Source organism: Grammomys surdaster, unplaced genomic scaffold (assembly GCF_004785775.1).
Source record: "Grammomys surdaster isolate TR1022 unplaced genomic scaffold, NIH_TR_1.0 126298, whole genome shotgun sequence".
In the NCBI taxonomy this organism is placed as follows: domain Eukaryota; kingdom Metazoa; phylum Chordata; class Mammalia; order Rodentia; family Muridae; genus Grammomys; species Grammomys surdaster.
Window position 1 is genome coordinate 5,765,827 of NW_021621098.1, and position 13,508 is coordinate 5,779,334.

General features: G+C 43.8%; 1 protein-coding gene across 1 annotated transcript in view; it reads right to left on the reverse strand.

Annotated features, from left to right (window-relative positions):
• Positions 1 to 13,508, reverse strand: part of Lama3 (laminin subunit alpha 3) — a 233,209-nt gene that overhangs the window by 45,751 nt on the left and 173,950 nt on the right. Inside the window, exons 43-52 of the mRNA XM_028759473.1 lie at positions 12,065 to 12,115; positions 10,860 to 11,011; positions 5,988 to 6,098; positions 5,749 to 5,860; positions 5,406 to 5,573; positions 4,608 to 4,804; positions 3,371 to 3,487; positions 2,586 to 2,740; positions 2,186 to 2,327; positions 1,308 to 1,410 (exon numbers count right to left, since the gene is read on the reverse strand). Of these exons, the coding sequence (XP_028615306.1) occupies positions 1,308 to 1,410; positions 2,186 to 2,327; positions 2,586 to 2,740; positions 3,371 to 3,487; positions 4,608 to 4,804; positions 5,406 to 5,573; positions 5,749 to 5,860; positions 5,988 to 6,098; positions 10,860 to 11,011; positions 12,065 to 12,115 (1,308 nt within the window). The remainder of the gene's footprint in view (positions 1 to 1,307; positions 1,411 to 2,185; positions 2,328 to 2,585; positions 2,741 to 3,370; positions 3,488 to 4,607; positions 4,805 to 5,405; positions 5,574 to 5,748; positions 5,861 to 5,987; positions 6,099 to 10,859; positions 11,012 to 12,064; positions 12,116 to 13,508) is intronic.

A 13,508-nucleotide genomic window follows, 5' to 3' on the forward strand; every position in this document is an offset into this window, starting at 1 on the left:
AGGGGTGACCTGCAGCCAAGACAGGACTGTTAAGGGGTGACCTGCAGTCAAGACAGGACTGTTCTTGGGTGAGCACAAAGGACACTGAGTGGATATTTGTTTCTGCTCCTGCAGAACAATGAATGAACCTGTCCTTGGGGTTCTCACCGGAGATGCTCAAAGGGACAGATTAAAAATAAAGTGGTGAACAAAATGGTTCCAGTCTACATCCACAGCCACCTTTGGGATGTGGCAAGCAACCAGCCACACCACGCTGGGGACACGGGCCTCCTTAGGATTCCAGGATTGCTGTAGTTAACACAGTTAATACTCCACTCTACTTAAAATATTCCTCCTGGGCACAGCCTCGTATGTCACCTGAGCACTGAAGAGGCAGAGTCACAGGAGGGTTGGAAGGGGGCACGCTTGGTATGCTCAAGGACCTGAGTTTGATTCATGGAAACTCAGCATGAAAAGCAAATATACAAGCAAGCAACAACAAAAACCCCATACCAACCCAACTCTAAGCTCAATGTTATAAAGAAGACAGACATAATTTCATAAAATCTTAATGTTGACTAATGATTGCATGTTAGAACATACTTTTTCTGGGTTTTACTTTTTACACATTTGATATTCAAAAATATGTAGTAAAAATGTATAAAATATATAAAAGTATAAAATGTATAAACCTAATCCATCAGAAGGGACTGAGAAATTGAGCAAAGTCTGAGCCTAGACGCCTGCCTGGCTGTGGCTTCCTGGGAGGGGCCATAAAAATTCAAGAGGCAGCCTAGGGCTTCCTGACTTCAGATGGCTTCTATCCCCGTGCCTCTAATCTTCTGCCCCATGAGCTGTACCTCCATGTTAAGGCAATTTAATTCTTTTTTATAAAGTATATAAGATAAAAAATTGTCAAAGGTAAACTTAAAGTGTTCTCATGCCCATGTTAGCTGCGATTGTTTCTTGGTACTTTCAGTTGCTAAGATTTAGACTTAAGACACCTTGAAGCAGTTGCTGTAAAGGTCTGGAGTCAATGGCCTTCACATGTGGCTTCCCACAGCCATGATCACAGTGTGCTCCACAGTCAGGCCAAGGAAGGCTATCGTTCTCAAGACTTCATCTGTGTAAGGCCTGCATCATGTTCACGCATGGCAGATAGGGCTCCTTAGGATACTGGGTGAATGCATGGCATCAGTAACACAAGCCATAGCACAGAAGTATCCTCTGCATAGAATTCAAAACCCGCTTTCATATCTGACCGCTCATGTGTGCCCACAGGTTGATTAAAGCCCCTGAGTGTCCTTGCCATCTGCCCCTCTTAATACCTTGCTGTAGCCTTTTCTGTGTCATCTTGGCTTCATTTAACAAGTCCTCACTGTCGGAACTCAGGGTCTTAGCTCTCCTTGGAAGGTCTTCCTTTATCACTGTCTGGAAGCAAAACATTTATCAGCCTTAAGCAGACACTATGCCTTGGGAAGTGCAGGGTAAGACTTTTCACCTTAGCCTTAAATCCCTTATCTTTAGTCTTTAAAGATCAAGATTTTAGAGGGATGCACTGTTGCCTGATTATGTGGTTAGTATTCTAGGCAGACACCCATGGCTGGGGAGCTGGGCTGATCTGCGGTGACAGATGGCACAGCCACATAAAGCCCCTGTCATCACTTAGTTGCCTTGAGGCTTTCACACTTTGAAACCTGAAAATCTTTCCTCTTCCAAGGCCCAACGTCCCAACTCTAATATTTAGTGTTCTATCCCCTATTTCTTGGATACAGAGCGATTATATGGTTTGTCAAAGATCCTGAAGGCCTCTATAGCCGTGCCCAGATTAAGAGCAAAGCACTGAGAGAAAATGGCAATCCAGTTGATTTTTAAAAAATCAATTTTTTCTTTTGGAAAGTGCCAGTTTTTAATTAAGGCATAAAAGTGCTTTTGCAGGATAAAATATCTGTTTAGTTTCAAAATTAACATCAGTATATTTTCTATTTAGTTGTATAAATAAATTTTAAATCATACGCCTAATATCAAATAGTCAATAAATGCAGAGATGACCCATACCAAGACCAAACTCCAGTCTGGCACATATAACAAGCTCTGATTTTGAATGAATAATGTTTTTAACACTGTTCTATGCATGGGAGAGTAAGCAAACAAGCTGCCTCCAGAGCCAGTCCAGCAAGCTGCTGGTGCAGTTCCTGGTACCCACTTGGAAGGCAGACTCCGAGGCACTGGTGGCCTTGCTGGCTCCATCCTCTGCTGCTCTGATGGCATTGAGGATGTTCTCATAGGCCGTGGCAGCGTCCACAGCACAGCGCACCAGCTCATCCCCGCTGGTATTTCTCTTTATCCTGGAAGATAATACAGGGTGGCTTAGACCATCCAGCGTCCTTTCTCTGCCTGGGGCTGTCACCCTCCCAGTGACTGCATGGCATATGCTGTGTACTCCATCTGAGAGACACCTCATTGCAAGTCTGGTTTGGGCTGGGTCTATGGGTTCTGGGTGGGGCTTTGGCATTCGTCCAGCCCTCCTCCCTGCTCCAGTGTCCTAGCCAGCCCAGGGAATGGGTGATGCTTATGACACCTGGACCTCTGCAGGAAGCACTCACTCTTCCAGCTGCTTTGCCAGCTCCTGTAAAGACTGCGCATGCTTCTCTGCCTCCACCACCAGGGGTGTTTTGCTGCCCGATCTGGAGAGTTCTCGGACTTTGTCACTCAGTTCCTGTCTTGCTCCATTTAAAGCAGCAGCTAAGCTTTCATATTCCTATTTTTTCCCAATAAACAAACATAATACGGATTGAGCATTATGCCATTTTCTAAACTCCTTCACAAATGATGTTCCTAATGAGAAGTTATCTTTGCTAAATCATTTCATCATATCAACTTCTCTTTAGTTACTTCAGACAGTGGAGCTGACAACAATCTAAGTTTGCAACCATCTTGGATGCCTTCCTTCATGGACACACTCTTTATAAGGTTTTTAGAGTTGCACTGTCACCAGTAAGGTGGGGTTCTGCTAAGTGGAAAGGCTTCTTGTGATCCAGAAACAGACACTGTGAAAGATTCTTTTGAAATGACCATAAGGCTAAGAAGTCTGCCAAGCTTTTATCAAGTCTTCAGTGTCTTCCATTAAGAAAGGCATCTCTGGTATTCTTAAAATAGCATTGCAATACTTTTTTTGTTACCACAAAGATGACTTGATCATTGCAGGAAAATGAGGTAATGCAGATAGACTTCAAGAATCCCCAGCATTGATTCCTCTTCCAGCAGAGAGCCTGCCGTTACTGGGAAAATGGGGTATACTCAAAAAGAAATAGCTTAGCCTATTGCATATCTCCTGACAATAGCAGTTGACTGGTTTGGATGTTTCTAGAAAACCAGAAGTCTCTGCTACCTTCTGGCTTTTGTCCATCTGCTGCAGTAGATTGTTGGTCTGCAGCAGGGAAGAGTCTGCTATGGCCAGGTACTTGGTGAAATCATTCTTCAGGGAATCCATTTCTTTCATTTGTTTCTGGAGAGAATAAAAGAGCCCATGTTCACACCTGCCATGACACATTAGCAGAAAGCACAGACAATCTTTACAGAACAATAGCAAATATGTCAGAGTAAAGATAGTTTCTTGAAGCTGACAATAGCCTAGCCTGCTACAAATGATGAGGCTGGAAGTCTCACTTCATGTTGCTGTGTTACCATGGTATCCTCTGTTACCATGGCTGAAGAAGTCTCATACACTCGGTGACTCCACCAGTGAGGTGGGGCATGTTATTAAGATCTACTTTAGAAAGCAGGGCATAGATTTTAACTAACTAAATGAAACAGGACCAGCTGCATCTCTGCACAGCAGTGCCAGAGAACATGCAGGAGGCACCTGAGTAAGAGATGGCACAGGTCAGGTAAGCCCTGAGAGCTGAGTGTTACCCACTGAGGAGACACAGATTCACACTTATCAGCTTCCTCCTCTTTTGCAGACAATCCATATTATTCAGAGATTTTTTGCTGATGTTTTAGTATAGTATAGTCACCATCAAAAACATATATGGCTACGGGTATTGGCTTGATATTAAAACAATCATCTAACATGAGACACTGGGTCTGATTCCAAATGTCAGAAAGAAAGTCTCCGTCCGTCCGTCCATCCGTCCATCCATCCATCTATCTATCTAACTATCTGTCATGTGTGTGTCAGTGTGTATGTGTGTGTGTAAATGTTAAGCTCTATCTATATTCTGCCATTACAATGGCATGTGACCTGTGTTTCTGCCTCTTCCCTATAAACAGGTAGATAATTGTTTCAGACACCTGTGTTGGTGACTATTATAATATCTGACACAAAATGTTACTGAAAATATATGAAACACACATTAGATTAACTCGGACATAATGAATATCTCATCTACTCAGCAAAATTTATTCTTCAGTTACTCTCCAGCCATAGACAGGCTGTGGCAGTTTGTGAGGCTCTTTCTGTGGCTTCAGAATCTTCTGGCAGCAGTGAAGGGAAACGATTCCAGTCTTACATTTAATGCCTCAGGCCTGTTTGATCAGGGTCTGGGGTAGAATAACTCGACAGGTTCCTGGTTCCCTTCATCCCAACCATTAATGAAAGCAGGAGGCTCCTGCCTGTGGCTCACCTGGATGGCTCCTAGAACCTCCTCATTTTCATGGTTGAGGCCAGTGGCCTGCTTTGCTTGGGCTGCAGCTTCCTGGAGGATGGAACGCAAGTCCTGAAGTTTGGCTTCATAATTGTTTAATGAGTCCCGAATGTTCCTTAGCAGTCCGTTGTTCTCCACCTGGTGGGATTCTAGCCAGGTCCTGACCCGGTTCAGTACTACAACACATAATTTGTGATCTTAACAGATGAGTTTAGTGAAGCTAGGGGCCCAGAACTACAGACGAAGTGCTGAATTCTTGCTCAGTCTATGACTTTTCCCCTCACAGCCTTAGAAGGAACAAGAAGGGAAAGCAGTACTTATGTAGATCTATCATGTGCATTCATGAACTGCCATATTTGCCTGCCATAAGTACCCGAGAGCAGTTGTCGTTATTGTGTTGCTGAAGACAAGCCTGTAATCCTAGCACTTAGAAGGCTGAGGCTGGAAGATTTAGACCAGCCTGAGCTAAAGAGGGAGGCTTCACCTTAGAGGGGGGAAAAAAGATGTGGGCGAGGGGACATGGCACAAATATTTGAATGTTAGAATTATTTTGGGGGCGTTTACACCGTGGTAAGATTTCATGTCTCTTAGAAACCTTAGGGAAAAGAGTTGGCTCCAGGGGCGGAAAGGGAAGCCTCATTTCCGGTGCGCAGCCTCTAACAGCAAGGTTTGCTGATGTGAGACTTTCCTCCTGCTGCCTGGTGCTTTAGACTACACTTAGAATTCAGCACTTCAAGCTAATAAAGAGTGGATGTGGGAATCGGGGCCTGGCCTTACAGAGCTGGGCTTCCATTTTCTCGGCCTCTGCTTCTTGGAGGTGCTTTTTAAAGTCTCGGCTTTGCAGCTCCCGCATCATACGCTGAGCTTCCGCCAGCTCCCTGGACCAGTCGCTCACTGGCAAGTCCGGTTCTTCTCCACCTGGCCTAGTGATCTGCTTCAGGAGAACTGGAAAACATCAAGTAGCTTATCAAACTGAGGGGAGGGCTCTGCAAGCTTTGTGGAGAATCCTGTTCATCTTTAAGTATCACTGTGGGATCTTCTGTAATAATGATGAGCTCTCAAAATACAGAACAAAGATTTTGCAATAAAAGTTTTAATTGGACTGGGTAACTTTTCTTACTGTGCACATTCTGAATGATGTTTTTAATCTTCATGTCCAATTCTTTGGCGCTTTGGATTGTCTGATCAATGTTGTTATATAATGTTTGTGCTTTTCTGGAATTGACCTGCGCCTACATGAAAAATAAACTCATTTTCAGTGAATTATATTAAAATGGAAAATGAAACTGAAAATATCCTCAAAGGAAGAACTGCTATGTTCTTCCTTTGTTAAGGACTGTTAAGGACTTAGTACATCACCTTTTCTTGCAAAGTTTCGAATTCCAGGTTCAAATGGCTCAGTTCTTTTCCCAGGCCATCCAGTTTGGACCCATGACTTGAGATGGTGGAACGGAAGCCGAGCAGCTGGTTCTGAATGCAGATACAGAGATAAACTTCACTTTGGAGCAGACACTGCCCAGCCAGGCAAGTTTCATTCAACAAGAGCAATGCTGGATTTATGGGGTGGAAACATGGTGTTCTTTGAAATAGGACAAGTCTACTTTTTGATGTAAATGAAGGTAGAGTCCTGAAATAAAGTCGGCCCTCTTTAACCGCCACAGTCAACTTGTTATTACCTACGACAATCAGCTGAAAGGTAAAAAGCTTCTTTTGGCTACAGCTTTAGAGGTTGTGGACCCGACCAGTTGGTCCCACTGCTTTGGGTCCCCGAGTGATCAGCACTTCATGGTAGAAGCACATTGTGAGCAAGGAAATGGAACCAAGGAAGGGGAGGGGCTGAGGTACCACAAAGATTAGAATATGTACCCAATCCTAAATCATTTACCTTTACCTCTAACATTTCCTACCAATCACCAACAGCTATACTCCAGGGAATAGCCCTCAGAACTTAGGCACTGGGGGAGGGGCATTAAAGACCCAGACTAGAGCAAATCCACAAGACAAAAGATTATTTTTTTACTTGAATTAACACCCTTGCCTTGTAACAGAAAATACTACTACTTACCCAATATATCTACTTCTAGATTATAAAATATACTTACTTAAAAAAATCTGTAGTTATCAAAAAAAAGCAGTACATATAGCTGATTGTTGTACCGAAAACAACAACAAAAAGCCAAACAAAACCCTTAAATTCTAAGACTCTGGTTCCAGCTATAGAGAAATTCCTAGTTGATATAGCTGGATGCCCTCAGATTCAAATGAGAGGCTGTGTTCTTAAGGAAGTGAGATGGCATGTCTGAGGCTGCACAGTGCACCAGTAATCACACCAGGTCAGAAAAAACAAACAAACAAACAAACAAACACATGTTCTATTGCCTTCACTTGTATCTCAGAGACAATGTGGGGTAAACCAGAGCCCAGGCCTGTGGCTCAGCAGGTGAGTCTATTCTAATCTGCTGGGTACATATGTACTCATAAGTATTCAGAAATGCCAGGTCATTTTTACTGAGCTGCCAGAGTCTGTAACACAGGGCAGTGAGATGGGTGGCCATAACTTTATGATGGGAAAGCTGGGGCATCATGGTGGCCATGGCAAAAAGGATGTTGGGCAAAGCATGGCCTTTAGACATGGGGGTGACTTGAATTCTTGAGCCACCACATCCTAGGGGAGTGGTTTTAGGCAGCTCTTCTTACTTAGCTCCTGAGTGTCGCTATATGAAAACAGTTCTCACAGACATCATGTGAGATTCAGTGAGAACAGGAGCTAGCGCACAGCATCTGTGTGGAGAAGTTCAGGGCAGCATAGCACCACATCATCAAAACAACTAACTCATGAGGCTTCCTTTTCTCTTATAGCAAGAAGATTTTTTTTCATCTTCTTCTCTATATTAAACTTAAAAACTATGGCATCAAGTCCCTTAAGGGATGAAAAGGAGCCACTCTTCCAGAATTACCTTTAACTCTCTCTGTATTCAAACAGAGCCACTGGCCTGGCTCACTCCAGACACACGCCTGAAATTTTACCCAAAGCCTCTCTCATTGTGTCTAGTCTTGCTTTTACCACATCTACTCAAGCCTTGTACTTGAGTAAGCAGAGTTTTCTATGCCCATGGTTTTCCATTGGGTCTTTCTTCTCTGTTTCTTACTTGATTTTCAGTGAGGTTCCTCTCATCTCAGTTCTTTAATTCTAATGGATGCTGCTCTTTTAAGGAACATTCCAACTATCCTATCATCTTCATTTCTCTACTGTGCTGTAATCTCTGACTGACTGCATTCTGCTTGGTGTGGCTGCTGAACACTGGCAGGACAGTGCAATCACTGGGAGTTTCTCCCCTCTCCCCTTCGTCATCTCCAGTGACCTCATAACTACTGCAGCTCCCACTTGAAACCCTGCTCCCTGAGTCTAAGACTCAGGACTCATCATACACTGGGACAGTGTTGTCCAGCACGGATCCAGGCTGCCAGGTTTTCCAGGGCCTGTCTCTTTTTTCCTGTGGCCAACACTGAGCACTGGACAGTTTCAGGGCTGTGTGCTCAGCCTTCATTAATGGGAGGAAAAACCCTCACTATTACTTGAGAGAGCTTGGCTCAGACCCTGGGTCCCCAGCACTTCTCAGAATACCCTCCTAACCCCTTCTTTCAAGGACACTGAGGACGCCGACCCAGATGGACTGTATTCCAGCTCCGGAACAAACCTCAACATTTGCTCAAAGGCATTAAACTCTTAACATAGTTTGCTTATGACACAAAAAGATTAGATTATGCGTCAATACTAAAAGGTCATCAAAAAAATCTGATCTGGAAATTAAGCAATATATTTCTAAATTACTCATGGGTTATTCATGTGTCACAGGAAAATAGGAAAATGTTTTGAACTGAATGAGAATGAAAACACAATACCATAAAGTCTGTGGGATACAGCAGAGGTAGTATTTAAGGGAAGCATTTATTTACAACATTAAATGCTTATGTTAATAACAAGAAACTTTGAAATCAGTAAAGTGAGCTTTAATCACAAGAAACTAGATAATGAATAGCAAATTATTTTACAGAATGTCCAAAGGAAAACCAAAATATATGGGTAAGAGTAGAAATCAGGTAAGTTTGATTGTGTCCATTTAGTAGATCAGGAGTAGTAGGTGCACCCTTGAGGCCTGTGAGCTCCCCACTCTGGTTCTTGGCTAGATTTACCATAGCAGCCATGTCTCCTCCCACTTGGTCACCGCTATGAGATTGGTGCACTATTGCAGCCATGCACCCATCTTACCATGCTGGTCCACACTATGCTTTATAAGGTTCACAGCTGAGTAAGGTAGTTAATGACATTTCTCCACAGTAGCCTGCAGAGAACCTTCCAGTACTATGAGAGCTACTCAGCAAGGAGGAAGCTTCCTGGTCAGTACCAACTTGATTTCTCCATAACCTGAACAAAATTTGTATCTCGTAACAGAAAGATTAGCACAGCTCTTAGACCTCATCAGGGAAGTTTCTTTGCGCAATGGTTGGTAGTTAATGTAAAAATTCACAACTGGTCACAGTGCTGAGAATAAGTGTCAGTTAAATACTCAACACAAATGGGATGCCTATATCACTCTTCTCCCCACGTCTCAGGGACCACTGTGGAAGATGGGGGTGGAAGTCTATAAGAGACAGAGTCAGGAAAGATCAGACTGAAACTGACTCCAGGATAGCAGGACCACCACACTCCTGAACACACAGCAGTTGTGGCTGTCTGTACAAGATTAAGACAATATCAAAGCAGTCAACACTTCAGCATGGATTGGGAGGGGCTCATGAGCCCCCACCCACAGCTGAGGAGATGCTGACAGTTGATGGCTTCCAGAGCAGGCAGAGTCCATTTCATTTGAGGATGTGGCTCTGAGTATGCTTGAGACCATGCTCAAGTGGTGGCCGCACACTTGGGAGTAACACACATTGGTGTCAACTGGTTGGTTGTTTCTAACAAAAAGGGACATGAAGTTGTGGAACATGGGAAGATGAGCATGAATCTTGAAGGAACTAAGAGGATCAATGTGGCAGAAATTTCCCTGCTCAATCTATGTTCAGCAGGAGGCCTATGATTAGACAGGAAAAGGGGAGGCAGAGCTAAGGGTGGCAGAGAGACAGGGATGCAGAGAGCCGCAGAAAGATGCAGAGAGAGGAGAAAGGCAAAATGGCAGTGGACGTAGACCCCTGTGATTCAAGTAAATAGGAAGATACGAAATCTAAAGGTTAGGAATATTGAGATAACTTTCTAATCTGTGTGGGCATCTTGGGTATTGAAATTTTATTGATATATCTCTATATCTCTATATCTATCTATCTATCTATCTATCTATCCATCCATTGGTTAACTTTAAGCACCAAGAGTTTTGATTTACTGGGTTACTAGAAGGTGGGTCCATCGACAACCGGGTGGTTATGGCTGTGAAGGAATTAGTGGCTCCAAAGACAAGCGAACCTGAGCTGGAAGCACAGTGACTGAGACTGGTCACAACAGGATCTAGCTAGAGAGAGTAGCTGGGAGGACACCCAACTGGGACCAGGTAGCCCACCAGGAGCCAGTATTAGTGCAGGAACACAGCAGGAGCCAAGCTGGACATCTCATTTCTAATACCTCCCACTACAGATCAATATGACCCAAATTCACTCTAGGAAATTCTCAGAGAGTTAATAAAACATCAAAATAGTAGTGTAGGTCACAGAACCAAACACTTCATGAGAAAAGGAAGCCCAGGAATGTTCAGTGAGCAGTGAGCTCCCACTTATGAGTGTTAGCCTGTGTCAGCGAGTGCTTCTCACCAGTGAAAACTGGCTCTTCATTTGTATCAGGGGGAGAAAGGAAACCCTTGGGCTTTAAGTGGGATCATGTGTACCCTGATTCCTGTTTAAGGAACATCCATTTGTGGAGTCCAAAGATTTTGAGGAAAAAAAAAAGTATTTGTACTGAACATGTCATAATGTTTTTCTTCATTATTCCTTAAACAATGCAGTAGAATAGTTACTTGGATGGAATTTATACTTATCAATTATTATAAGTAATCTAGAGATGATTTAAAGTTTACAAGCAATAGTGTTAGATCTTTAAAAAATACTAGACTATTTTGTATTAGGAATGTGAGTATCTATAGGTTTGAGAATCCATAGAGGGTCTCAGAACTGATGGCTTGATAGCAAGGCACCATCGTCCTTGCTCAGCACTGGTCTGGACCCCCACGGAAGGCTTACCCTCAGGTCCTTGACCTGCGTCTCCATGTGCCGCATCTGTTCCAGAGCACCAGTGCTCACACTCAGCCCCTGCAGCTTTGACTTCACCAGGAGGAGCTCCTCACCCATGGAGGCCAAGTCATTTAGGAGTGTCATCACACAGCTGTCGCAGTCTGCAGGGGCCACAATAAAAGGCTGGAGCCCAGAGAAGGCACAGAGAACACTGTCCCCTCAAACACAGACCATCACAGGCAGAAGTCACAGCCCTAGGTGGCTCAGGGAGGCACATGCACTCTGAAGAGGTGAGACCTGGATGTGTGTGAGCATTTCTGCTAGAACAATGACTCTTAGCAGTTTGTTGCTTATTTGTGTGTTGGGAAAACAATTGTAATTACCCTTTGTTTATGGAGTATCTGCTAGTGATTATTTCTGATTGATTATTTTTGAGACTGGGTCACACTAAGTAGCCCAATCTACATCAAATTAGTGATCCTTATGTCTCAGCATCCCAAGTGGTGCGCTTACAGACATGCGCTGTTACACACAGATGACTAGATATTATGTTAAGTGATGTGACATCTTCAGAAAGTCCCCACAAGTTGTCTAAGGTGGGCACTGTGTGTCTATTCTCCATATAAAACTGAGACTGGGAGCGGTAAGGAAGTCTGTTGATAGAAAGCTAGGAGCTGACAGGGGCAAGATTTGAGCCAATATTGACCCTCACTGTGTTGAGAATTGGTTCTGATGCTTTGTTTTATTTTGGCTCCCAAAGGCCTTGCTTCTAGACCTGAGGGTCCCTGCCCCCAGCTGGCTTCAATTTATAATAAATAATTGCCATACAGCCAATGGCTGGCAGGGAGATGGGGCGGGACTTTTAGATTGCTGAGACAAGGGACTGTGGGGAAGGAGGAGACAGAGAATCACCATGATGGGGAAGCAGAAAGATGAAACTTAAAGGGCCTACTTCCTCAATTGGGTCTGGAGTAGCAGAGATGAAATATATATCTTTAAAGATGTTAACTCAGGAATACTGGAGGGGAATGTTTGCTAGCCATGGGGAGGTTTAGAAGTGTCCAACCATTAAGCTAGTCAAGGCGTATCAAAATTAGCTGGTGTGTGTGTGTGTGTGTGTGTGTGTGTGTGTCCTTTGAGAATACAGAGAGCTTTTGGGTGGGCGCAGCATGTGTGCAACCTGCCAGGGAAGGCAGGGAGGGGTTTAGGCTCACCATCACATTCTTCTGCAGGGCTGCCATCTTTGGGTTCCTGGCTTACACAGTCTAAAATCAAGGGACAAAAAGGAAACATTTTTATGAAAATGTTTTCTTCACCTGCCCTTTAACTTGGTTTCCAGAAAAGCCTGTTTTAGAAGGTGTTGGGTACCAGTCACAAACTCATCACTGGCCTACCTTTCCCAGGGTCACCCATGCCATCAACCTGAACAGAACCTTTCCTGGTGGCTCCCTTCATTATACTTACTTTTTCTTTCATAAGCAACATGGTTCCTCAGAAATGGTATACCCTACTTCCTTTTCCTCCCTTGGTAAAGGTGCAACTTGGACATTGTGGGGCAATGTGGATGCCTCACACAGGCCAGGCAGATGCTCTCCCACTGGGCTATATCGTCAGTCTTCCTTGTTACTTCAGTTATTTTACTTTTAGGATTTATTTTTATTTTATTTATGTGTAGGTGTGTGCATATGCCTCATCTATGCAGCTATCTGAGAAGGCCAGAAGAGGACATTTGGTCCCCGGAAGCTGGAGTTACAGCTGTGAGCTTCCTGATCTGCAGAGTGGGTGCTGAGCTGTGGTCCTCTGGAAGAGCAGCAAGCACTATGAACTGCTGAACCATCAAGAAGTTGCCCAGGCCAGCCTTGAACTTCTGAATCCCTGGCTCAGTCTCTCAAGTGACTGTTCTGGACCAGTATCAACCTGTTTGTGTCTTCCTTTGGGGACAGTTGCTTGATAAGCTTTAATCTGTGTGTTCCTGGTTTAGTTCTTCAACTTGCCCACAAATATAAAATGAGAGAGTGTTGGGGTTCATCTTGTGCATTGTATATTCAGACGCTAAATACTGTGCCCCAGACCAGACTGTAACCTGATATTGGGATGCTGTGTTAACCAATATACTGTGAAGAATGCATCCCATTAATTCCTGATTGGTCAATAAGTAGCTAGGGCTTCTGACTGGACAAAGAGGATGGATAGGAGGTGGGACTGGGTGAGGGGTTGAGAGGCAGGTGAAGAGAGAGGGGGAGGAGGTCATCATCAAACAGAATGGACCAGGAGCATGTGACCAAGAGAAGCGCTCTCTCAGGACAGGCCAATGGAGCAGAAGTAGCCTAGGAGACACCGGATTGGCAAGTGACTGACATTTGTGTGGGTTTTAACAGTTGGAAGGATTATAATAGCTCAGCTTATTAATAAGTTGTAGTGTTTCTATGTCCTTTACTCAGGATCTATACAACCAGTAGTGAGGTAGAAACCCCCAATAGTTATTTAGAAATAAAAAGGGGGTACCAACCTCCCTAGAAAAATAATTTCTGCTTTAAGAGAGTTTACTTAAGTATATCTGTGCCATTTCTCTAACATGTAATATCAGTGTTTTCTATGAAAGAAGTGAATGTTCTTCTGTTTTGTCTATGTTTTTCTGAATGAATTCATAGAAACTGT